Raw genomic sequence first — 26,917 nt, forward strand, 5'->3', positions numbered from 1 at the left:
AGATACACAAGTTATCGAAAAACAAACAAACCAAAACAAAAAACAAAAAAAGAACCACAGCACCATTACCAATTACCATTAATAAATACTTTAGAGGTACTTTTGTCTATTTTTGCTTCACTACATTTCAGAGGTAGGTTTCATTACATGACACTCGATTACATGTTTTTTTTTAAAGTTACCCAATGCTTTTAGTGGTTAAAAGGAAAATACAGATTAAATCGCCCAATGACATGACAATCACCTGGCTATTTCTGCTGCCGAATCAGTACGTGCAAGGTATTTTCACATATGTAACAGTTAATTATGTTTGCAGGAGGAGGAGGTCAGGAGCAGAGGTTCTGGCTGTCCGAATCTGGCTTTGGGAACATGGAATATCACCTGTAGCTCAGTTAACCCTGAGCTAGTGCTTGAGGTTGACAGTATATATAGGTAAGGTTAACCTCAATGTACAGCTTGGGCTCTGAAACAGAGAGAGGCCAGACTGTCACTCTGGAGTTAGCACGGCTATCTGGTTAGCTTCATTCAGGTGATTTTCAGTGAAAAATATGTTGAGGCTCAAGACCTTGAATTTCAGAGTACAAACAGGCCTATTTATTAATTTTTTTTTTACATAAATTGGCCAATATAGTGTCCCTAGCCTAGTCTAGTTAAACTCGCCCAATATAAATAGAATCATGATTTTGTTTAGTTTATAATTTTGTCCTTGATAATTTTCCAAATAAAGTGCTTCATCAGTGTCTACCATAAACAAAAATGTGAATATCACTCACACAATACGATGGATCTTGTGTAGACATAAGGATTCATTACACGTAAAACCTGTAACACAACCTGTAAAACAACGACACGACCTCTCTTTTGTGTCTTAAAACAAGCAGCGACTGCAGGGCACATTCTCTTACGAATTTGGGTTATTTCCTCATACTTTACAAAGTTAGTGTAGTATGAGGAAATACTGCTACTACTACCAAGAAAGATAACACATCTTACAAGATGTATAAGTTTCCTCGCGGATGACGGTGGCTCCTGAGTGGCCGCTTACCGCGTGTGGATTTCCTTGTTACCGTTGCTACGGTTACCAGCGATGACTTGGCTGAAGTCCCTCCCTCCGAGTTTGCCCCGTCAGTGCTGCTCACTCAAGTTCCTTTACACACACACACACCCAACCACACAAGGGAGTTTATAGTAAACAGTGAACTTCATATGAAGCGGATGAGGCCGATACAGCGCAAGATATTTATTTTCTTCTACTTGAATTCTACTTTTTAGTCACGGGTACGTACTTTACCCATTCCCCGCTAAATACTTAGTAACAGGATGCACATTGTCGTTGCTGCTAGCCAAACGTTACAACTGTATGTTTTCGGGAAGACTTTTTAATATGTTCATGCAGTACGTTTGTTTGCACTGTTGTTATTGCAGTATTTTTATATTGAGAAGATTTCAGTTGCCGCAGGAAGTTTTACAACATCGGAAATGAAGTAAACATTACGTTTTAACTTGTCAAGCCACACGTGAACTGAAACCTGAGCTATTCTTTTCTCTTAGCTTTGTCTCGTTTACCACAAGCGTCGTCCCCGCTTTCTTTTCGCTATATGTACAATGTGCATGTGACGATTAATTTGACTGCTTGACAGGTGTAACTGGTATTTATTTAACAAATTGAAGTTGGACATACTCCACCCTGTGGCGGAAAATCGACGGTTGTTATATTTAGATGCTGTTGACTTTTTAGGAAGTTGAGTGAATATGTTTGTTTGGCAGCCTGTAATACGTGAAATATTCTGCCGACACATGCAGCGATATAAAAACATTGAACGACTTGGCAGAAGACAGGAGGTTATGACCCGCTGAACTTAAATAAAAACAGTCCCAGTCATTTGTTTTAAGCTGTGCATTAAAATGTATTTTCTGTAAATACAGGTTCAAAATAAGTGTGACACTTGTGACCAATTTTTATAAGAGGAAGAAAGCAGAGGACAGTTTACATGTTGTGAAATATTCTGAAGATGTGTTGCAAAAAAGTCCACTTTTTTTAGTCAACTTGTTAAAAAATTTCTCAAGAGGATTATTATTAGACTTTATATTTAATTGTAGTTGTCATGAACAGGTCTGAGAAATGGCACCTCGGTTTTGCCAGTTATTGATCTGTGACAGGCTAGTTGAAAGAATGGAAAATAAAGGTTATGGCTGTTGTGTTTAGTTGGAGACCAACAACTTAAATTGTCTCAGTCTAGCCCTGACCACAATGTTTGCTTAAATGTTGCTAACTGCGGTAGCTCTAACAGCTGTTACATGCCAACCCCAGAGACAGATAAGGCAGCTATGCAAAGCAGGTACCTTTTATGTGTTTAAACACTGGATCTTAGGAAAAGGACAGTTTTCTGGCAGTGAAAACAAGGATCCAGGCATTACATAGGTTTTTTAAAAAAGTATTTATTTGTTTTCTCTAAAAGTATTGACAACATTTCCAAGTTTTAACACAGGAGGCATTAACCTTGTGTGCTTATGTGGTTAAAGGCTGGAACGATTATAGACAATATTATTGTTGATATTATGAGCCTGAGGAAAAAAGAGCAATTCACCTTAGTTCCCTTTCTTGTTTCCTCTGAAATTCTTAATCATTGTCTTTTTGCATAGACCTCATGAGGCTTGACATGCTAAATGTTACACAATTGTTGCATATTAAACAATAGCTAATATTGCTTACCAGTTTATGCAACCATTGAGATGGCTGAACACCAAATGCTGTAATAGATAAATGTAAAAAGTTAAATCTGTGGTAAAATGTTTACTTTATCGTCAAGGTTTGCCAAACCAGTTTAGATTAAATATAATACAGACATTTTTAAGTCAACTTTATGAGCAAAGCAAATATGAATCATTTGACTTGTCCTTCCATGTGGGTTTGCCAGTGTGTGTCTGAACCTGCTTTCTCATCTGTTCTTTTACCTGCCTACATGCATGTCAGATTTTTCCTCTGTCTGTTCCACATGTCTGCATTTGCGTAGGTCATCACACACAGCTTCAGAAGCTGCCGTTTATAAATCGATTGAGCAAAGTCACGGTGCACAAGTTGAAGGCAGTCTTCCAAACCAATGCACACAGAACTGTTGTCTGCATAAAACCCACCAGTAATAGAGTAATCAGTCAATATTTCCTGGTAAAGACCACCCTCGTCATACCACAAGTTTCATCTGCAGTTTTGGGTTTACTTGTCAGATGACATTACTTTCAGCAGCAGCCGTCATCCCTGAATGTAAAGAGAAGAGCAGCAGTAGTTTTAGGTGTGCAGCTAGTACTATGTAAGTCAAAAACAGAATCAGGATTTGTAGCAGAAAGAGAGAAAGGAACTACACATTTTAAATGAGTGATTCTTGTCTGTTATACGATTGTAACCAATTAATATTAGTTTAATTAGATGTATCAAACAAAACTCCCTTTTATAGACTTCATGTTTTCATGTTTGCACTTCATGCAAATCTCTAATTTCTATACAATTTTATGTACTTTTGCATATAGAACAACAAAAAAAGATATATTTAATGGGAAAGCAGTCATAACTGAACACTCTTTTTGTCTCTCTCATAGGTTTGAGCTGGTAATTAAAGAGGTGGTTGCTAAGAGATGACAGTCGGTGACATTGGTGAAAGCCTCAGATGTTCAGCAGACTAAAGCTCCACTCGTTTGGGATCTTTTTCCTGCACGCCTCAGTCTGTACCTGGCTCATATGAAGGACGTGGAAAACGGTCTTCTATCAACAAACTCATAGTTACCATGGCAGCTTTTACTGCTCCATTTGCCAACACCAGTGCCATGAACTCCATGTTGGCCCATACCGCCTGGCAAAGCCAAGAAAGCAATGATGAGGCAAGTACGAGTGGGAACGGGAACGTTGGACAGAACACTATTCTGGAGAAAACCCACGAGTTCTTCCAGATGTGCGACATCGAGAACAAGGGTTTCATCACCCGACGGGACATGCAGGTGAGGCTTCTGGTTTAAGGACGACTGATAAAGTTCTGCTATCTTTAAACTAGTGTTATAATCTGTTTTAACATTACTAAAAATAATTTATTTCATAGTAGCCAGCAGAAGAATTAGAAAACATCATTACTACCAACTTTAATCATTCCTAATCAGTTACGTTTTTGCACTGTTTCAATCATTATTCTAAAACCACAGTTTACACATCACATTTTTATTGTGTTTAAAGATAACAGGTCATCATTTATCCAGAATAATATGCAGGGATGTGTCCGCACACTCATTAATGATGCTGAACAGGACACGGATACGACATGCACACCCTTTTCAAAGCGACATAATAGACACTCAGAGACAGAGAGCCACGCGGAAGCTTTGTCATGCAGCTCCTCCACTCACATTATTGTGCAGATTCATTTGCCCCTCAGATATTCATCCAGGCCACGGCTTACACTTTGATGAAGCACTTCTAGGCTCTTGCTCTGAGGAGGACAAACACGTAGAAGATAAGCTTTGATCTGCGGTTTATGATAATGGTTTCTAATTTAACTAGTAATGATGATGAGAGTCCAGTCCTCAAAATTATTTATATGAACATCTGCACTGACTGCTCTCTACTTAAAGGCAATACTTGTCGTGTTACAGGGTTTGTTTTCACACTTTGCTTTCAGCTGACAACGACTGTGACGATATAACAGCTAAATAAACAGCGCTGCTTAAGTTTATTTTCACTGTTGACATTGTAATTTCAGTGGCTGAGTCATTTTCACTTGCTTCACAGCTTAAAATCCATTTCCAACCACGATCACGAAGGGGATGGCTTTACAGTTGAACTGTTTGCCAACATAAGGGATATGTTCTTCAGATAACACTTCAGAGGAACAGCTGATAGTTGTAGAAAGATGGTATCATTTCTGTGTCCCTGCCCTAGATTTTAAGGGTGCGCATCAGTCAACATTTGCAACAGTGCAAACATCACATAAACTCAAATTGCTTGCAGAGGTGTGGCTGTGTTGGCTTTTGTTAAAGAAAAGAAGTTGCTGTCATGTGCAGTTCTTTAGGAGAATCTCTCTTTCCCACGTTCCTTTGGATTAACCTTTTAAAGCCTTAAATTCTGAAAGATTATGAGAGATTGATAGTCTTGCATCGCCATCATTTCCAGTGGAGATGCCAATGGTCACAAACTGAAGGCTGTATCTACACGAGAAAGATTGTTTCACTGCATGAGTGTGAAACAGTGTTTTGCTAAACAAGATATATATCCGTTAAAGAAGCTCTAGAGCTTATTTGGTTCAATTTAGAATCACCAGGAATAAAAGGAAAATAACCTGACTGTTCCTTAGCTCACAATTTCCACTGCGCACGACTCTCCTTATAAAACTCTACTGTTAAGTTTCAGTACTAATAATGTCCTTGAATATCTGCTGTATTTTCTGTCTTGATTAACAGAGGCTGAACAGTGAGCTTCCTCTAAGTGCGGAGGAGTTGGAGAATGTATTTGATACCCTTGATTCTGATAACAACGGATACCTCACCCTGGAAGAGTTCTCCTCTGGCTTTAGTATGTTTTCTCTCCATTTCATGTTCAAATAGGAGCATCACACTTCTTATTAATCATCTAAGCTCTTGATCTTTTTTTAGGTTCCTTTTTGTTTGGTAATACCATTGCTGAAGAGGAAGTCATGGGGGAGAAGAACAGCTTGCCAGAGGTCCTGTACCAGACACACAGAGAAGAGGGCCTGGCAAAAGCAGAAGAGGATGAGGAGGAAAAACACTTTTGCATGCTTATGGAGAGCCTTGGAGCTAACAATGTCTTTGAAGAGTGAGTACTGTATGAGTGTCTTTGCACACCTTTGTGCATTTTGTACATTAAATTTGAAATGAAAACCTATTTAAAGCCTGACACTTTAATCAGCATGAGAAAAACTTTGTTTCCTCTTATAAGCAAACCTCTTGCCTCTTGGTAGAGTATGTCTGCTTAAAATTTCAAGTCATTTTTATATGATTACATTAAAAACATAGTAATTTAGTGTTACGCCTTAAGATTTTCAAAGAAACTTGACTTTCTCAAAATCTTTATACTTAAAACTGCCTTCACAAACCTCATTAATGTAAGCTTTCATGTTTTTTCCTCTTTCATGACTGCTTCTTTGTAACTGCTGTTGAGGTCTATTTAGAGTTTTCTTTGTTAGCATGAAAACTATGTAGTGACAGACTCTTACGAAATGCATGACTAGACTAACCTTTAACAAGCAACTCTAACTCAATAAAAGCAAACAGTAGTGGAGGTGGATGCCAGACTTACACATCCTGTTGGCTTCCACCTACCTGGTTAGAGGTGAACAATGACATTTTAGTTCAGATGAATTTGTGCAGCACTAACTGATATTGATTTTGGGAAGACCTGGAGAATAAATATTTCAAAATGTTTCTGACTTTCTTAGTCTAATAACTTAAAGGCATGTTGATAAGCTGTTGTTGTTCTGTTCCATAGTAGGAACAGAATGTAACAGGTTATAGATGTTCCAGAAATCAACACTTGTTGCTTTTATTTAATATATTTTTCATTTTGTGTAATGTACTGGGATATTTATAATTACAGCTTTTTGTATTTATTAGAGCTGTTGTTATATTTTCCATATTTTGTAATTATATTTGCAATATATAATAAATTGTATTATTTAATTTAGTTTAGTTAGTTGCTATTATTACTGTGTTGGAGAAACTGTGACCACATAATATCACTGGGATGAATAAAGTGATTCTGATTACAGCCGCTTAGGAGGGCATTGGGGGCTCCACCTGCATTGACCTAAAGCTGTTTGGTCTTTGACCAATATTTAGCAATTTCAGGGTCTGAAGGTGTGAAAGACTTTCAGGATGGAGAACCTTCACACAGCAGCTTGTGACTTTCAGTATTAGTGTCCCATTTCAAATCAAATGCTATAATTTTGCACCAACTACATGATACCCACCTTAAAGTCATTGTTTGTTTGTTTTTTAGCACCCAGATAAAATAAACTGAAAATAGAGTTAGGCGATCTAAAATAAAATACAGCAAATTTTATAGCAAGATAAACTAAATGAGGGAAATAGAGATGAACTAACAGTATAAATGTGGCATGTAGTCGTTGCCAGGGAACAGAGGCGAACGGGAACATTTCTGAGTGTGCATATGGTACTACAGGGTCAGTTGTCAGAAGACAATAGGCCGTACCAGGTTGGATGAAGACCAAATCAGAAGCAAAGGACCTGCTCAGAAGCTGATTAGTAAAAATCTGTGAGGAGAGGTTACTATAGCGACTCCTGCCAGTGGCGGTGGTTGGGGGTGACATACACTTCTGTGTACCTCAGGGTCAGACACAGAGAGCTCGCCAAACAGAATTTAAGCTCTGAAGCAAATGCTTTCCAAGCAAAAATCAAAAGTTGTATCGTAAGAATTCCTTCACTGTGAATAGCTGCAACTTCTCGACTAGAAAATACTAAATTTTCATGTTTGTAGAGTTTATTATATGGACGAGGTGACAGTGTAAAAACAACCTCTGACTCTGATTTTCAGACTTAATGCTATTTCTGTTTTCTTAATGCATTGGTTGTAGACATTGAAGCACATAAAAAACATTTAAACCAGCATGAAGAGCGTTATAGTTAGATTCTTACAGTGCAATAATAATTATCGATTTCTCAAGGTTAAACATAAAATATCCTTTTAAAAATTATGTGATTACGGAGGAGCTGCTTTTCTTCATTGTTATTGTCATGTGCTGTTGCTGTGGTAAAATCTCTAACATTCCCCACCGCATTACTTCTATTTTTCTTCCAAATAACGGTACTTATTTCCTCATGAACCCTTGTGACAAAGACATCTGATATCAGTAAATGAATTGGCTTAGCCGCTGCAATTATCTGCTTAATTTTGTCCCATCAGTCCTGCTGAAGTGCGCAGTCTTTGGGCCCAGCTGCGCCGGGATGAACCACACCTTTTATCCAATTTCGAGGACTTCCTAGGTAGAGTGACATCCCAGATCCGAGAGGCCAACCAGGAGAAGAGGGAGATGGAGAGTGCTCTCAAAAGGTCAGAAAACATTCATGTATATTTGATGCAGTCGTCATGAAAGGTTGAAATATTATTGGAGGTTTTTCAGATTTGAATGACTGACAGTGCTGCGACAAAGCTCCTTAATCACTGTGTAAATCATTTACAGAAGCTTTTTCTCTCTAGTGCATTATTATTTTAGTGATCAATTTTATAGATCTGTTATGTCAACAGGGTTATTTATATACATTGCACAATATTATATCTAACTATTATATCTAAATCAGGAAAGCAGCAACACATGATAATGAGATCCAGCGACTATACGAGGAGATGGAGCAGCAAATAAAAAGTGAAAAGGAGAGAATTGTGCTGCAGGTACAAAGCAATCACTGGTGTTTTCTGTTAGAGTCGACTTACCTTTGCTCTGTCAGATGTTTTGCATTTTAATCTGACTTTTCAACTTTGTTCTTTGTCCACTGAAGGACTATGAGCGGTTTCTGTCTCGCAGTCAGGACCTGGAGCTGCAGCTGTCCCGTAAGGAGAAGGAGCTGGAACAACTCTTCCAGAAACAGAAAAGAGTGAGCTGAATTTAGCAGAATGATTTCCACCACTGTCCCACGCTGGAGTATTTAGATGAAATCTAATAGAGAGAAAATAAATTACAGATGAAACTCTTTAACCCAAGTGAGGTAAATTCAGTTGTTAAAACATGTGAGACACGACAGATAACAGAATGCAGTCATAAAGTAATTCACTCTTCACCATAAATGCTAGACAGATAGTAGCAGGTTATATCACACCTTTATGCTTTTATGATTAATTACCAAGCTGAAAATTAGTTCTGGTCATGCTGGTTTGCTGTTTATGCAGAACAATCAACCACACATCATAATGGCTGCTACAGCTTAAGCAGCATCCAGTCTGATAATGCTGATTATTCTCTTTTACTGGTTTATGCACCGAATGCACTCCAGACCACAAGTGTTTGGACAGTTTCACATGGCTCTGTCAGCAGCACCAACATTTTAAAACGAAGGCATGAATAATGCAGTAGGAAAATAACCAACACAGTGTCCAAAAGTTACAACGCGGAAAACCCAATTTTATTTTTTTCTTTGTGCATCTTTGTGGCATTTTGACACCTGTGGGATTGTTATTCTCCACAGACTTTGAGCCTCTAGTTGAAACCGCACACTGTTTTATCCTGTTACTTGAATCATAACTGGAAAAATGCCTAAAGTATACAAGAGCATCCTGCACGCTCACATTCAGCGTATTAGACAACGTCACATTACTAACAAGGACAAGAATCCTAAACAGCAGGGTTAAGAGGCTGTATAATCATGACTGGCTAATTTAATCTGATCTTAATGCAGTAACATATCTGATGTTACTGTATCCTAGCTTCATGCTGTCCTCATATTAATAGAAGTTAAAGTTACATCAGGCATTTATAATGAGTATTCATGAAATGCTGTCGTATTTAAGGAGACAGTGTAACCAGTTATATTTATCTATCTTATCAGAGGTGTCTTCTTTTCCTTTTTTCTTTTTTCGCTACCCACCTACCTCCAGTTGGAGAGTCAGTGCCAGGAACTACACAGTGAGCAGCATGTGACCAAGGTGGAGAATGTGAAGTTAAAGCAGACAAATGATGAGTTGGCACAGGAGCTGGAAAACACCTCCCAGGAGCTGATGTTGGCACAGGAGCAGCTGAGTTTACTGCAAGAGCAGTCCACACGACTACATGAAGAAAAAGAGATGTAAGCGATGACTGATCTCGGTTTATCTGATGTTTTGGTACCTCGAGCTCTTGCTCTCTCAATTTCTTATCTGTTGCTGATTGATTAGGATGCAAAACTTTGATACTGAAGACATAAATATAATTTGTAAAAACAAAGTAATGTCCACCATACTTTTTACTGCCGTCATGCAAACCCGACGGTTAATAAGCTATTAAACATCTAAAAATATTTACAAACATATATGGACTCGTAGAACTCATACTCTTACTCATATTGTAAGTATTTCTGATTTCATTGGCATTTATTCTTATATATTGAATTTTGTATGAACCCACAGTCTGTCAGTTGTGTTTTTTTTTTGTTTTTTTTATTACTAATGCTGTAAAAACTGTCTCGAAACACTATAAACTTGTTCAAGTCATATGTGAGAAGTGTAAATGCAAAATACAGTATAATGCAATGACAGAGTATTAATAATCACTGATGTCTTGCTGTTTAAAATAGAGAAATATACAGAATAACTGAAGGCCTGCAGAGAGAGCGAGAAAGTCTCCTTAAACAACTGGACCTGCTAAGGTATGGATCAGAATAAAGAAGGTACAGCTGTACATGTCTGCTTTAGAAAGAATTGGAGTGTACAGAAACATGACATGAGTTTTGGGTGTTTTGTCTCTATTTCTTTCCCACTGATGAGCTCCAAAGCCAATTTTCGCAACCGAAACAAGTCATCCAAAAAAGTAATTTCTTTCTGTTTTCATGTGAGATTTGTTGTTTAACTAAATCAGAACAGCACTGAGGAGCAAACATCTCAGTTGGTAATTCATCTTTTACAAGTGTACCAGTCCCATAACAAAGAAAAACTGATTAGTTTCTCAGCCTCAAAGCCTTTTCAGAAGATGAGTTTTTGATCCTTTAAGGCTGCTTTTGAAAGAAATGTTGCTTTACAGTAAATGACAGCGATTCCTATCCGATTATCCAAAGGCTTTTTTCTGTATCAGCTCCAGACCGCGTGTTTGGACGGTTTCACGCCTCTGTCTGCAGCACCAACAATTTGAAATGAATGAATGAATAATGCATCAAGAAAATAACTCAACATGGGACAACCCCTTTTTTTGTATTGCATTTTTACGTCCAGCATGATCGTTATCCTGCACAGACAGTGGGCTTCCATATGAAATGGCACAGTTTTATCCCATTATCTGGATCACTGGAAAGTATGCAGGAGCATTCTGCATGCTCACATTCAGCCAGCTCCTTTAAAACGTATTAGACAACATTTCTATATCGAGCATTACAAGAATCCTAATCATCAGGGCGAAGATGTGGCATAATCATGACCGGTGAATTTAATCTGATCTTAATCTGACCGAGTTGCGTTACACTTGCTGTGGACCGAAACGACAGCAGTCGCAACAACAACGACACATGGGCTGAAGTGTCTGAACTGAATCTAACAGAGAAAAGTTTCTGCTGATGATTTAAGTATAAAGAAGGTTTTTCAAAAAGATTTAATTTGAAGAACAAAGAAATTGCGCCTTGTATATATTTGAATGTTTGAACCACTTTGACTGAAGTTCTCAGTCTTTATTTTTTATCCCTTCTTTCTTTTCAGGGAGATGAACAAACATTTACGAGATGAAAGGGACATTTGCTATCAGGTGTGTTTCGTGTGTGAATTTCATTCCCTTGATTATTTAAATTTATCCTCTCAGTTCATTTTATTTTTGCCCTTTTTAAAAAGATTGCAAATACAGTATATATATAAAAATATCAGACTCTCGTGCCATATTGCAAATAAACACTGTGACTCTGCAGAAACCAAAGAATTCTAAAACATCGGGTTTGAAGCCTTTAATTGGTGTCGGGAAACGCATAAATACAGATGTCTTCAAAAGGTAACAAATGTCATTACCTTGAATGGAAGGCAAGCCAAAGCTTATACACCCTTGGCTATTTATTTTATGTATTAATGTTTATTGTATGTGCAATGTTACTTTCTATCTGCAGTGAGGATGAGGAGGAACTAACCTCCAGCTCTATGAGGCACCGCTTAGTCAATGGGTCATGCCAGCCATTTTGTGCAGCACAAGCAAGAGGCCAAGGACATCTCCAGAGAATCATTTCAATTGAGGAGGACCACCTCCCCTCCTTCCTGATTGACTGTCAAGTCCAAACCCCACTTCAAGAATGCAATGAAGGAAAGAAGGTCTCAGATAATGAAGACAATATAGACTTGGTGATGAGTGATATTCATGCTCGCATGTCTTCAGCCTCGCACCAACAAAGCATGGAGAAAATGGAAACCCCCTCGTCTCCGAGAGGCCAGCCTGTTGGCAAAGAGAACAGCATGAATGTAAGCTTCGTCACGCTGTTGTAGCGTCAACTTTCTCACACATGCAATATGCGAGCCTTTGCTGACTGGCAATAAAAAGCGAGTTCTCATATTCTTTAGGTCTTATTCCTGTTTGTCCTGTTTCTTTAGGAGGAAGTTAGCACTTTAGCACCTGAACGCCTCTTCAAGATCGTCCTGGTAGGAAATTCTAGTGTTGGAAAGACCTGCCTCCTCCGACGATTTTGTGATGACGCCTTCCACCCCGGCACCTCCGCCACTGTGGGTACGTATTTTATAGTGTAAACAGACATTAGCTGGTTTAAGAAAAGCATTCGAAGCTCTGTGGTTGACCTCGAGCTTTGTATGCGTTTGCCTGCACAGCACTAAATGTAACAGTTGGTTATGACAGTTTTTTTCTCCTCGGGGTGCAGTGCTGTCAGCAATGAACGTTCAATCCAGGGCTGAAATAGCCTTAAACACGATCAAACTGTAAAGTATAATAACCTTTGGCGTTATATGCTTATGATGTCATTTGTTTTGTCTGAATGTGCAGGTATAGACTACAGTGTAAAAACAATAGCTGTGGATAACAGCCAGGTGGCGCTGCAGCTGTGGGATACAGCAGGACAGGAGAGGTGAGCTTTTCAGACACTGTCAGGTGTGGATTTGGCTGAGATCTTTAAACTTTCTAATCTGTTCTTATTTTTTTCTCTAATGTGATCAAATGTTCTCAACTAACAGAAGCAATGATCAAGCAAAACGTTTTTTTTCTTATGCGGTGACAAAACCTTCGCATGTTTTTACCTGAGTAAAGAGGCAGAAAAAGTACTTTTCCATTATGTAAGCTGTACCCATAAATTTGCTACTTCCTCCTGCTTGTCCTGCAGGTATCGAAGCATCACCAAGCAGTTCTTTCGTAAGGCTGATGGTGTGGTTGTGATGTATGATATCACTACTGAGGAGAGTTTCACAGCTGTAAGACAGTGGCTCACTAGTGTTAAGGTAAGGCAGTACCAGTCACAAAAACACCACAATCCCATTTTTGTGTTTTGCTTTATTTTGCTTACCTGCTATAAAAAACAAACAAATTACATTAAAAAACAAAAAAACAAGGCTGTTTTAGCCTGTGCTCTTTCCTTAACTTGCTTCACAGGAAGGGGCAGGTGAGGACATCCCCGTCATGCTCCTGGGAAACAAAACAGACAAGGAGACTCAAAGAGAAGTTCAGAAAAGTATCGGCAAAAGATTAGCCAAGGTCTGTGTCTGTTGTTGCTGCTAAGCATGAGATTCTGTTTTAGTCACTGTTAGTTTCTGGTCAGTCATACTACAAATGAAAGAAACATGAAGAATAATTAAAAGAAAAGAATTAAAAGAAGCATGAATGAATAATTAATATTCATAATTTAGGTTTTTTTTTTTATCCTTCTAATCTCTAGCGGGTGTTGTAGTTTCTATAGTTACTGGACAGAGTCTTGTGAACTAATATTGCTATATAAGAAATGTTTCTTTCTTAGTGCTTTTACAATTTTCAGTGTAGGATTTATCGTCTACATTTCTCAAGGTAGCACAGAAGTCATTTTAGAATAGAATAGAAATATCCTATTTCCCCATGATCGGAAGGTCGGTGGTTCGAATCCACTGAACAGCTACCCTGAGGTACCCCTGAGCAAGGTACCGTCCCTACACACTGCTCCCCGGGCGCCCAATGGCTGCCCACTGCTTCACTGAGTGAATGGGTTAAATGCAGAGAGGAATTTCCCCAAGGGGGTCAATAAAGTACACATTCTTTCTTTTACTGTCCTTCATTGGATCATTGGGGAAATTCATGTGTTCCAGCAGTTTTAGTTTTAGTCAAAAGTTTTAGATTTCCTTGTAAGATTCTTTTAATCTGTCACCTTTTGGCTCTTTTAGGACTGCCAGATGACGTTCTATGAGTGCAGCGCCTGCTCTGGGTACAATGTCGTGGAGTCCATGGTTCATTTAGCCAGGTGAGCAAAAATAATGACATTTCAGCAACATTTTGCCCTGCAGGAAACTTCAGTTTGGCAAACTGTGGAGTGATTATCAGTGAGACTCTTCCTGCACCAATATACATCTTTATATGTGACAATACACTACTTAACAAATGTATTAGACCACCTGTAATAAAAACAAGAAAACAAAAATATATTAGAAACATGTTATTTAATTTAAAAAAAATGAATCCACATTTTTATAGCCAAGTTTGAGTTGGCACACTGGACTTCTTACTTATGAGAAGTCAATAATTAATCAAGCTTAATGTTTAATCACTAAAACTTATTTTTCTGCTCATGAAATGGCAAATGGCCTGTATTTATATAGCGCTTTACACGTTCAGTGAAGGTAAATAAATAACTAATTTGGCATTAAATAAAAATGTGCTTTACTGTTTTCTACAGCTTTTTTGTAAAACAGCACATTTTAAAATTATTCAGTAACAACCGTAATTACAATTTGGCATTAAAAATATAGTTTCAGTTACACAGCTTGAGCATACTACTGGATTAACCATTACAAAAACATAAAACATTTGGTATTTACCACTACTTTTAACTGGTAATTACTGTGGTAAGTACTGTATAAAGACGTAAGTCAAAAGTTTGTAACAATAAGAAAGCAGTCACGTAAAATGCCCAAGTGAAAGTAAAAGAGTAACAGTAACCTGTTTTATGAAATTACTGCTAAAAATTAGGATACTGTAGGTTTGTGAATCTAGACAGCATTATGGTGTGAGTGAGGATTATGGTTCTGGTCTTGGACACAAGAAACAAAAGAAAACAAAATGGTTACTAGAATATTTTTCGTTCTCTGAAAACGCAGTGAGGTATCTCACCATGCGAAGGGCCCGATGGCATGATCAGTCCCTGAAGCTCCAGTATCACTCGGCCTGTCCAAAGGGAGCCCTGTTCTGCAGGCAGTAGAGTCTAATAAAAGTATGTGATAACACCAGCACTTGTAAGCAGGGCCCACGAGTAGCCATATGTCTGATGGAATGCACTCACAGTTATACAGGAGGTTTCAGTCCTTGGCACACATACACCACCAGCCAGCTGCTCCTGGGGAAAATAAAAAATCACGAGTGAGAGCTCAGGACATGGACTGGTTGAACTGGTTACCTTTTCAAACATCCCTAGCGCCTTATCACTATCTGGCAAATTACACAGGAAGATAATGCATGTCGTACACAACAATGAAAAAAAGGTTCCTTCACACCATCTCTCAAACGTCAGCACTTACCATTATGAGCCAAACGTGTACTGTAGTTAGCACCCAAGTATTCTGAGTGGTTTCTGTCAGTCCTCAAGGGGGGAGTCCATGCACAGTGTCAGCAGCAGCCACAGACCACGAATGTAACACTAGAGCGTCAGAGATACCCACTGCCATGCATTGCATATAGCAGCACTATTAGCACAGGTACTCTGACGTGCTAGTCTGCAATTTTTGCTGTCAAATAAAGTAACTTGTTACGACATCTTAACCACTTACAAAACAAACCCAAATGAATGCAAGTGGAATTTACATCATGGTTTCACCAGAGGACCCTTCCCATAGTGAGAAAAAACTAATCACTGATGAAGACAGAGCAGAGTTAATGCATATGCACGTTTGCATTTTCATAGCAAATCCAACTCCAAAGGGCGAAGCGCATCATGATGCACATCAAGGCTCCTGTTAGAAATTGCTACATTTTTGTTTCATTATGTCTCGTAGAATTCTGAAAGAGCAAGAAGACCAAGAAAAGGAGAAGACTGTCCATCTCGTCAGTATCCACTCAGAGAAGAAGAGATCCTGCTGCTGACAGATAAACAGTTGACACTTACACAGAAGCACTACCCTTTACGTAGATACACGTTGTAAAAGTGTGATCACATGTGCAAGCGAGAACATATCGTGCTGATTGTCATCACAAAATTGTTTACTCTTTGCATTAAAAGTTCTCTGTTATAAATGTGTGATTTGCCAAACTAGTGACAGTTTAAAAATCACTTATTCACGAGGATGAAGTAAAACACGAGTCATAGCTAGTATGTGGATTTCCCTCCGTGGGTCAGATGTAAATATCACTGAACAAATGTTAAGCTAAGTTCACTCTTTTTCAAGTCAAACTAGGACATTTTTAATGAAGGATACTTACTCACATTTGAATGTAACTCACAAATTTCCAATATTTAATAATCTTCCAAAAGCTTTGTAGTATTCAAATGTGGAGTTTTTGCTTTTAATATATGAATTCAGTGTTTAAATGTTTCGCCTTTACATCTTTTTCAAACATTTCAGGTGGACTTAATAGTGTGAATAACTGTAGCATATGACTCATTGTCAAACAACATTACATTTAACACTACTTTTGAAAAGCCTTTGGTGTTCAGGTTTAGATCGCTTTTTAAGTTCGTGGTTAGTCTTTGGACCAAGATTAACTGTGGTGTTAAATAACATTTCGGGATATTATGGTTGCTTCACTTGGTGAACTGCAGTTATATATTTTTAATGAACAAACAAAAAATGTCATTTAGTATTTGTCCCACAGCTGTTATTGTTCATGTTATTTTATATTACAGGTGTTGTTATAGCAGTACTGCAAGTTACTAGGCTACATGTGTATTAACATGAGAACTCATCTCAGCTTTATTTTGAAAGACACACCCTTGTTCCCAAGAGACCAGACAGTTGACAAATATTTATTCAACTTTTCACTTTACTATGTTTGGTGCCAAGTATTTATGAAAATGATATTCCTGTAACTTGATATGTAATTTGTAACAATGTGGTTTTGGTACTCTCACTAACAGTGAATCACTACTGCCAGGATCTTGCACATTACTCTCATGTAGACATACATATGTATATAAAAAATGGAAATGGCGATAACTTAATAATAGCTATGTGTACAGTTTATGTGAAAAGCACGGGAGGACTTTGTTTCCTTTCTGGCACCATGAAATAAAAATATATTGTACAGCATCACCTGGTGGATATGTTTGGACATTGCAGTTTATTGAGTTTTCAAACTTACAGTACATGACAATATGTGAAACAATATATTCAACAATAAAAAAGTAATACATGTGCAATCAGCATGCTGATTTAATAGATTTTTTATAACTTATTCCGTCGCCATGTTTGTGTTTAATAAGTCGGATGTTTGTCCAAATATGTTTTCTTTCTGAATCTAAAGGTGCTCTTTCGATGCAGGTATTATTATAGATAAATAACCTTTAATTTGAATTAACTGTAAGCATAAATGACTCGTGATATTGCTTATTTGTGCCAATAGCTTTGATCCTGTACACACGATGATCCTGTATAAAATGCACACGATCAAAGCAATTATCAAACCGTGTGCTCTCAGAGGGCAACGCTGCAGCTTGATGCTGTGCTTTCTTTTAGTTGGTAATTACATGAGTTTATTATGATGATCTTCATTCACTACCAACATATGCACACACTGTACATTTTGCTTAGAATTTGGTAGTAAGGGTAGGGGTGGGCGATATAAACGATATACGATAGAAACGATATAAATTTGGCCAACGATAGAGATTTTGACTCTATCGCGATAGCGCATGTTGATGATGTCATCAAGCTGCGCCTGTTTTGGTCGAAAGCAGCGGCTAAAACCATTATCATCTGCAAATTATGCCGGGCGACAGTCATAGCAAAGAGATGAAGCACTTTTGAAATATGGGGAAAGCCAAAAACTGCGCTTCCTCCACTTCCGTAACATTGATTCATTAATGTTGAATTCTCTCGCAGCTCCGTGTATAGCATCCTGCTATGCGATTGCATTTGTCCCTGACCACCAGAATCCCTCACGTTAACTTTTAATCGAGTGGAAAAAAAGTTGGCGTTCATCCTCCAGCTTCACTGTGCTAATGTTATGCTAACATAGCTGTGTCGCTAGCAATCACGTAGCACAACATTATATACCAGGTAGTCCAACTTCAGTAACCCTACAAACGCCACTGCTGTTTAGTTTTCTGTCTTCATTTATGTTGGAAGTGGTAGCAGAGCTGTACGTTTGAATTAGTTTCAAAAATCTCTCAGTCAGAACATGGTATGAAATGTTTAGGTGTAAACTAGCGAGCTAACTTCCTGCTAACTTCTAACTCCGTTAAATTTAATAAATTCTGTTTTCATGGATGCCTGGATGTTAAACTTAATTGTTACACCCGATAAAGCAGCAACGCTGATGATTTAATTAAAGATGAAAGAATTTAGACCGTTTTTAACTCTTAGTGTTCGTTTGACTTTGGGACCTGAAGCGGGCGGAGTTTTGGACCCAGATTACTCCGCGAAGCTCCTCACTACGGCAGCCGTAATGCTCTGACATCCATCAAGCAGTGCAGCTTACCAAAGTTGTACTAAAACATTTTTTAACAGATTTCTGCACGCCCAAATTGGTTTGAGGTCAGTAAGCACAACCAGAATTCATACAATTAAAGGATTTTAAGTGTGCCTTATAGCGAGGAAAATACGTTATACAGAAGAAAAGAATATATCGTGATATATATCGTTACCGCACATGCTTCAAATTATATCGCGATATGAATTTTAGGCCATATCGCCCAACCCTAAGTAAGGGCATCTGTGTGTTTTAAGAATGGAGGCTGGATTTGGCAATGTCAAGATCTGTGACGCGTGAGGCGATCCGGAGCACTAATGCGAGGTTTCAGATATGTAAATTATCTGCAGATCTTTACTGAATAAATTCTTCACTGGGTACCTTGGCAATGACTGTAGTAAGAGTACAGGGAAATGAAAAGATCCCCATCAGTACACTGAATCCAGTGTGAATCAAAAGTGTGCAATGCAGGGGGAGCCTGAGATAAAAACCAAAGAACCATATCTTGTGGTCCGTACGTTTGCTAGAAGAAACCTCAGTATCCGTCAGTTTGGTTGAAGCCAAGATATTGGGATATAACTAAAGCAGGTCATCAATATTTTATTGACTCCCTTTGTAATAATTCTTTGTTGTCTGTCTAGGATCCAGCTGCATTATTAACAATATGAGTTACGCAGGCTTTCCTTTGATTCCTTGACATGAATTATGCTCAGGCATAGACTAAATGGCTTGAGGCTAGATTTGAAGAACTGCTTAATCTTAAATCAACAGAATAAGAGTGGCTTGTGTCTACATATGAAACCACTGTAAGAAGCTAAACTCAGCAGTGTGGAACAAAACTAGGTACACTTCGGCACTTGGTCAAGGCATTTAGGATGGAAAAAGTATGTTTTTGGCAGGTCAACATCACAGCTCGAACTGACAACACAAAGCACACCGGATGTCCAAACAGTTTAACAGTGTGAACTTTGAGACCTTCTATTTTACACGCACTGTAAACCACTACTACACTGACTATGCAAACACATTACCTTTCACATTACACGTTTCTTTGTCCTGGCTGTGGTGTTCAGTCGCTTCTAGTTTTTCTCGCATTGCTAAACTGATACAACAATAAATAAATCATTTTACTGGTAATCATTTGCTACAGTACATGACATTTAAAAAGTTAAATGTATTCTCTACTGTAACAGAATGTGGACATTAGAGTAACTCATTACTGTATTTTAAAATGCCAAATATCGCTCCATAAGGTCCGGGTTAGTGTGGAAAAACAAATACTGAAGAAAACACACAAGTACATCACTCCATCTCACATATACTTACGTCAGTAATTAACATTCATCAAGACTAGAACAGTTTCTTAACACATTTTGTCAGAGTTACATTCAGAATTGCTTAACAGTCAACATCCTGTCTTCATCATACAAGTAGCAACCATATTGATATTGTCAGTGGTGCCAGCTAAACCGGGTCTTTAGCCCGGTCTAATTTCTTCCTCTGTGAGTCTCGGTCCCGCTGTGCATCTGTCTGTGGTCATGAGAGCGTCTTTGTCTCCCTCTGGTGCTCAGGAGTTGCACTCAGCGGGGCACCAATGTCCCCGCAGTGAAACTTAACGCATCTTGTAGTCATGTGATATGGCTGCTTCACACAGCTGCCCTTTGAAATCCAGCTCAAAGGTGAAGTCTAAGTCACGCTGCAAGTGAGCAGAGAGACAGAAATAAAAAAGATGGTGTTCAGTGATACTTCAGACAACAACTGATCAAATACACAGCAGAAAGAAAGAAAATAACAAGTAAGACAAGAGATGAGATCTCCTTTTTGACCAGAGTGCAGAACATGGTATTACGAAAGCAGAGTGTTTGTGAAGAGAAAGCAGGCGCCGCTTCTCCATCCCGTAGGGGAGGAGAGGACACTGACAAGGTCAACAATAGAATCTGTTGTTGTTTGTTGAAGTCACTGCAGGGCTGCTGCCTGCATGACAGGAAGACAAAACTGAAGAGGAAAACAGCCTGCTGTGGGCAGGGAATGACTCATTTACACATCTATCCATCCATCCATCCATCCATCCCTCCTAATTTCAAAATATATCCATACCAGTACTTACAACATTTTTCTCATTGGGCTTCATAGCAATTGAGCCAACGATCTCTTCTCCTCTTCGGACTGTTAAATAGTCCTCCAGGTAAAATACTGTCTGCTTCCAGTGGGTGTATGGAGCATCTGGAGCTGCAACACACACAGAGAAACACTTTCACAATACTCACAATGAATGCCTAAAATCAAGAGTAATCATAAATGACTTATGTCACTAATGACTTTCGTAATGATAAACAAATCATTGATCACTTATAGGAACTGTTGACTAGTTGGCAGTTTGGAAAAAGACCTTTTAGTTGGTGTTTATTGCCACATGTCTGGATTAAAGTCTTGTTACTATTTACTGACTTTAATGAACAGCTGCAGATATCTCAGGTGTTTAATTTGTGCAATACACCAACTAAATAACCCAGACTGAAGACAACAATCAGTCATCCCAATGCAGCTGTGCACATAGTTATCCCTTTTACAATGTTTCCAAAGATCTGAATACTATGCAAGCATACAAGAAATTAATCATGAGACTTTTTACCGATACACAGCTGCCTAAGTACCTGATGTGAATTTAACTAAGTGCAAAAAAGGCATGTGTCTTCACCTGAGATCCAGAATACAGCTCTGAAGTAAAATGCAGATAACAAATTTCTTGCCTCTCAACTAAAACTTTTGTCAGACTTCTTCCATTACCATTTCACTTTGTGTCTTTGTAGTCTTTCTTTATCTGCACTCATATAGTTTGCATGAATGTAAAACCTGAAATCCCAGTCCCAAAACCAATGTGAGCATTGGCCAGGATTCTGACCATTGCTGTCAATACCACTTAAAATAAATTAGACTTTTTGTTGTTTTTGTGTGGCAGCTTGGTGGATCTGTGCTTTGTGAGTCCATAGATAAAAGGGCCTGCCAATCAGCATACTGCTACGCAGGCCAGGGTCTTTTTTTTAGGGCATAGTTCAATAAAGGCACTGAGAAACTAATTCCGTTTCATCTAATTCTGCAACTGCAGTAGATGAAATGGTATTTTTGTACTGACCTAACCTTTTCCTCCTCACCTGACAGTCTGTGTGTGTGTCTGATACACTGTCCTTCACGGCCGCGTGAAAGACTGATGGCCCATTTTAGCCTTTTGTGTGTAATTTTTAATCTGTCTAACCTTTTCAGGAGGAAAGGCCCAAGTTTTGACACTGGAAACTTTGCTTGGCAGACACACTTACAGAAAATCAACAGACGGGACTGTGCTTTGGCAGAAAAAGCCAATGTTAGGAAACAATACATCTCTTTGAGTATAAGTCACAAGGTCTTGATGATGGTGTACTTGACAAATTAAAGGTGACCTGTGCTTACACACATTTTTTTTAACCAAAAGAGCCAAAAGATATATTTATTAATCCAACAGTTAAGACAGTTTATTCCTCTTTACATTTCAGTTCAATGTTCTCCTTCACCAACAGAGGTCAGTCACACACAGGTTTTAAAATTGCAGTTATTCTCTTAGAATGCCACAATCTCAAATCTTTGGATTGGCCTAATTTCACACAAATTGGGGCCTCCAAACATGCAAGGTGAGAAAGCACTGGTCTGCCATCTATGAAAAGAAGTGAGCACAATGAGGAACACAAAACCTGACAGGAAGTGTGGTTTTTTGCCTTTCCCACTGGGCAAAGTATACAGCTCTGATTCTCATTGGACTGTGATGAAACACAGGGCTTCAGAAACAGGACACTCTTTAACCTGGGGTCTTCTGAATCTATCACTCCTAATTTAGACTGCAGAAAGTGACTTGTGTTATTTGTATGTCCTACTATGAAAGGGATTGGGTTTTTTAAACATAAAGGCAGGTTTTCCCTGATGTGATTCCATTCTTCTTGCAACTGTAGCCACATAATACCAGTAGAAATCCATGGTCTTCTTATCAGGGTTTATTGTTAGTTTCCACACTCAAGACAAAAGGAGACCGGGCCTTTTGAGGTTGTTGCTCCAAAGAAAGTTCAGAATTCTCTCAATGGAATAAAAGAGACTAGTTTTAGAAAATAGTTTTAGATCTGTTTATGTAGATTTGTCTTTATTTAATTTGTTTTTTTGTTTTTTTTAAGAAAAAACGGTGCAGATAACTGGATGTTTCTATCTGGTTATCTCCAAATAATGTCTGTGCTCTATTAATTGCTGATTAGTCTCTAATTATGTGTCATGTCCAAAGATGGGCAGTAACGCGTTACATGTAACCCGTTACTGTAATCTGATTACTTTTTTCAGGTAACGAGTAAAGTAAGGGATTACTATTGCAAAAAGGGTAATTAGATTACCGTTACTTTCCCGTAGGAACGCTGCGTTACTGCGTTACTAAAACCGTGATTTTTTTTGTGAGAATGTCTCATGACAGCGACGTAAGCGAGTGCGCTGTTCGTGACAACAGCTGTGTGCAGATCAACAATGGATCATATATCGAGTGCAGAGAGAGTGTGAGCGTGCAGCATTTAAAGCGTGGAAGTACTGACCTTACTTTGAGTTTGATTCCATAAAAAGTGACAAAAACATTAGTGTCCGCTGTGCGTGGGAAGAAAACTTCTTTTTACAGCGAAAAAACCCCTAAACTTCCAACAAGCACCGAGTAGCTACGACGTAATGGGAAACTCACAGAGAAACTCGCGGATTCTTCCACTGACTGCGGCACACCTGCACCAGGGTAAACCTCCGCCTACCCAACTCCTGCTTTACAGGTGAAAATAGAGCAACAGGACCGCTGAGTCTTTGACTTTATTTATTTTCTGCTGTGTTTTACTTGCATCTATTTGAAAGACTGAGTGTAAACACAAAAAATATTTTATTTTATGAGCTGGAATGTGCAGAAAATAGGTTTAAATGTTAAACTAATTTCTTCCAGTCAGAGAATGTTGCATATAATTACATTTTTGCTTGATGCATAAAGTTAAAAGATTAAAACTAATAAAACAAGTTTTAAAAAGAGACTTTTCCATTTGATTACATTTTATATGATGGATTATGCAGAAAAAGTAGAATTGGGCTGAAAGATCTATCGCTTTATCACCTATTCAGGTTATAATTCGTGTTTTTAAAAAGTAACTAAGTAATTACAATTACTTTTGAAAATAAGTAATCAGTAAAGTAACGGGATTACTTTTTGGGGGAAGTAATCAGTAATTAGTTACTGATTACTTTTTTCAAGTAACTTGACCAACACTGGTCATGTCTATCAAAGGTGCAACACGTTTTTCACAGGACTCTATGCAGTCTGTTTCCACACTAATTAAGAAGGTAAAGTAGCAACCAGGTGCTGGTAATCACCTTTAGATGATCAGAAGTTTCTGATATGTAATAATTATGTGTGTGTGTTTTATCACAGTGCCCAGGAGGAAAGACAAAAGCAATGAATCCTGGTAGAGTTATAAGGCCCTTTCAATAAAAAAAAAAAAAGCAGATAAATAAATAAAATGAAGACATCTTTCATTCTACAGTGAGGAAGATTATTCACAAGTGGAAAACATTCAGGACAGCTGCAAATCTTCCCAGGAGTGGACACCAAGGCAAACTCACCTCGAGGTCAGACTGTGCAATGCTCAGAGAAATTGCAAAGAAAAACAACACTACATCTCTCGCTCTACAGACCTCAGATTCAGAGGGCCAGGAGTCAGACTGCTAGTGGCTGTAAGGCTATTTTTCTCAAATTTTTATGTCTTGATGATGACCAGAAAGTTTAATTGTCACATTAATAGATATAATGCAGCTCGATTACTGAAGCTGTGCATAAACTGGCAAACAAACAGATAGATGAAGAGGCCTTGTACAGAATATGAAGTAAGCAGAAGTGCTGGGTATCTTACCTGTGGAAAAACCTGTCTTCTTGTGACACTTAGTAAATTCAATGTTAAAGTAAGTGACCAGTGCGTGGATGTAGTCATTCCTCTGGATCTGCAGGCAAAAAGATGATGTGAAGGACAGGTCCTCAGGTTTTACTGTGTAGATGTCCACTTCCTGTAAAAGTAAAAAAAATTTTTTTTTACATAAACAAATGACAAGTTTCTTATGTGAGTCATTACATTAAGTTCTCCCTTTCACTGTGATTCAAAGAAAATTCTCAGAAGTGTGCTTTTAGAAATGTATATGAATTCTTTAATAGAGCGCTTTGCTCTTACCTTCACCGGACCTTTTATTTATTCACACAACAAGAAATTAAACCTACCAGTTTTAAAAGGCTGTAAAAAATAAATCTGCAATACAGCGAGGAGAAAAACGACCAACATTAAGATGGAGCCTACAGGAAAGCTTCCACTTGGGTGGCTGTAGCTCAGGAGGTAGAGCAGGTCACCTACTGATCAGAAGGTCGGTGGTTCAATCCCTGGCTCCTACAGTCTGCTTGTCAAATATCCTTGGGCAAGATACTAACCCCAACTTGCTCTCCGATGCATCCATATGAATGTGTGAGATTGGGTGAATGAGGCATGTTGTATAGAGCGCTTTGAGTGCTCCGTGAGAGTAGAAAAGCGCTATATAAGAATCAGTCCATTTACCTCCACAAGTAGAAGCCAGTAACCGCTGTGTAGGATAGACAAGAAGAAGGAGCTGTGCCCATACTTGTCATGATCCAAGTGTTGGGGATCATGTCATGCAAGGCTCTACAACCCAAATCTATAAATGTCCCCTGATTCCAATCAATTTTACAAGGTCTCCCATATCATCCCAGTGAGTCATGCTAAGTGTGGAGCACGTTCCTCCTGATTCTGGTTTACTGTCAACATAAAGAATTATCTATGACTACTGCACAACATAGCAAAGCTTACCTGAAACCTGCTACCACAGCATAAACATGAAGGCATTTCACGTGGCATCAGTGCTAATAGATATTCACTGATGGCTTTGGTGCCAGATGCCACATTTGCTGCAGAGGAATGAGCCTTATGTTTGGTGACAATAAAACACTGCAACAATAATATCAGATTTCCCCAGCTGCCTTTAAAAAATAATTAATCCCATAAACACATTTACGAGATGTTTACTCTGGTCATGCAGTATAAACTTCTCAAAGTCACATTTCAAAGTTTAAGACAGCAATATACTGCATTGCAATGTTTATCCTCTAGCAATTACTCCTAAGGCAAAATAAACATTTTAAGAGCACCATCATACAGGTTGTTTTCTTCACGATCATACTTGCTAATGATGCTCCCCGAGTATCGTTACAGTAGTTTTCAGTCAAGGTTTAATAACACGGGGTCCTGTACGTGCTACTCCTCGGTTATACAACTTTAATGAGGTCAATCAGTAATTCATTTAAAGTCAACACAGTGACTTTGAATGGATTTGCATGTCTTTAAAAGGCCTTACACCATTAATACCACTCTTTTCAGTGTGGTATCAATGGTGTAAGGCCTTGATATAAAAACAATCCCAGAGGCAAAACAACCCTATTCCCATCAGCCTCACACACTTTTTATCTCAAGGGCTGTCTGCCTAAGTCAGCTTATACAGAGGGGGAAAACTGAAACTAAAAAACTAAGCTGCAGTGATTTAAGTTACTGGAACTACTCATATGAACAACTAGTTTGCACAAGAAATATTGAACAGACCTTTGCTTTGATTAAAAAGACTAACATGCTTATAAACGCATGGCACAACACAGAAGAGCCACGTCAGCAGGACAAGACTCGGTTGTTCACCTGCATCTAAAGGACAAAGGTCACTCCTTCGAGGATGCCAATGTTCACATTTTGGACAGAGAAGACAGATCCATCCATTCAAGAAAGAGGAGTGAAAGAAGCCATCCATGTCCATCTTTGAACAGAGGCGGTGGCTTACGACACCAACTGTCTGCCATCTGGAATCCAGTTTTGAGATCCCTTCAGACACCATAAGGCCCAATCACATCCTGGGCCATTTGACCTCAGGAAGTCACATGATAGGGTGGCGCTAGGCTTCACCCAAAACCTTGGCTGATTGTGACCCACACCTGTTTTCACACCTTGGCTCATGTGATTAGGTAGAGCAGCGGTCCCCAACCTTATTTGCGCCACGGACCGGTTTATTCCCGACAATATTTTCACGGACCGGCCTTTAAGGTGTCGCGGAAAAATACAACAAAATAAAACTAGTACCGGTATGATAACAAAATAATGCTGAAAACCGATAAAAACCCTGAAAAGCATACATTTCACACCTGAGCCTCAACTCTTGCGGCCCGGTACCAAACGACTCACGGACCGGTAGAGGATCATTAAGGGGTCCATGACTCTCTTGGGGGGACACTTCCATAGGGCTTAAATCTGGGACTCTACACCAATTGCTCTTAGAACTGAAGAAGCTTCTCGGATGAGAGTTGAAACATCTTCAAGGAA

At 38.7% G+C, this 26,917-nt stretch overlaps 2 protein-coding genes across 2 annotated transcripts in view; one reads left to right on the top strand and one right to left on the bottom strand.

The window, feature by feature from the left end:
- The first annotated feature begins 1,096 nt into the window (after window positions 1-1,096).
- On the top strand, window positions 1,097-17,099 carry cracr2aa (calcium release activated channel regulator 2Aa). Its single transcript, XM_085281571.1, has 18 exons — window positions 1,097-1,278; window positions 3,595-3,990; window positions 5,440-5,551; window positions 5,632-5,812; window positions 7,919-8,065; window positions 8,314-8,404; window positions 8,512-8,607; window positions 9,605-9,792; window positions 10,279-10,350; window positions 11,387-11,432; window positions 11,590-11,669; window positions 11,782-12,127; window positions 12,257-12,389; window positions 12,660-12,741; window positions 12,994-13,108; window positions 13,260-13,361; window positions 14,018-14,094; window positions 15,839-17,099. Exons 2-18 carry the CDS (start codon window positions 3,781-3,783, stop codon window positions 15,924-15,926), a joined length of 2,166 nt encoding a protein of 721 aa, XP_085137697.1. The 5' UTR covers window positions 1,097-1,278; window positions 3,595-3,780; the 3' UTR covers window positions 15,927-17,099.
- Window positions 17,100-17,101: 2 nt separating this feature from the next.
- The window catches only part of LOC146569358 (protein arginine N-methyltransferase 8-B), a 30,840-nt gene continuing 21,024 nt past the window's right edge, over window positions 17,102-26,917 (bottom strand). The window contains exons 8-10 of the mRNA XM_085281572.1: window positions 24,410-24,560; window positions 20,578-20,699; window positions 17,102-20,166 (exon numbers count right to left, since the gene is read on the bottom strand). Coding sequence (XP_085137698.1) covers window positions 20,083-20,166; window positions 20,578-20,699; window positions 24,410-24,560 — 357 coding nt within the window. The 3' untranslated portion in view covers window positions 17,102-20,082. The remainder of the gene's footprint in view (window positions 20,167-20,577; window positions 20,700-24,409; window positions 24,561-26,917) is intronic.

The sequence above is a fragment of the Mchenga conophoros genome, linkage group LG7, assembly GCF_057382185.1.
Source record: "Mchenga conophoros isolate Kocher_MC1m ecotype Shallow Benthic linkage group LG7, M_conophoros_male_GT1.1, whole genome shotgun sequence".
Taxonomy (NCBI): Eukaryota; Metazoa; Chordata; class Actinopteri; order Cichliformes; family Cichlidae; genus Mchenga; species Mchenga conophoros.

Coding starts and splice junctions, on each gene's coding strand:
- cracr2aa (XM_085281571.1), top strand. CDS start 3,781: ATGGCAGCTTTTACTGCTCCATTTGCCAACACCAGTGCCATGAACTCC. Junction 5,552..5,631: donor AGAGTTCTCCTCTGGCTTTA/GTATGTTTTCTC, acceptor ATCTTTTTTTAG/GTTCCTTTTTGTTTGGTAAT. Junction 9,793..10,278: donor CTACATGAAGAAAAAGAGAT/GTAAGCGATGAC, acceptor TGTTTAAAATAG/AGAAATATACAGAATAACTG.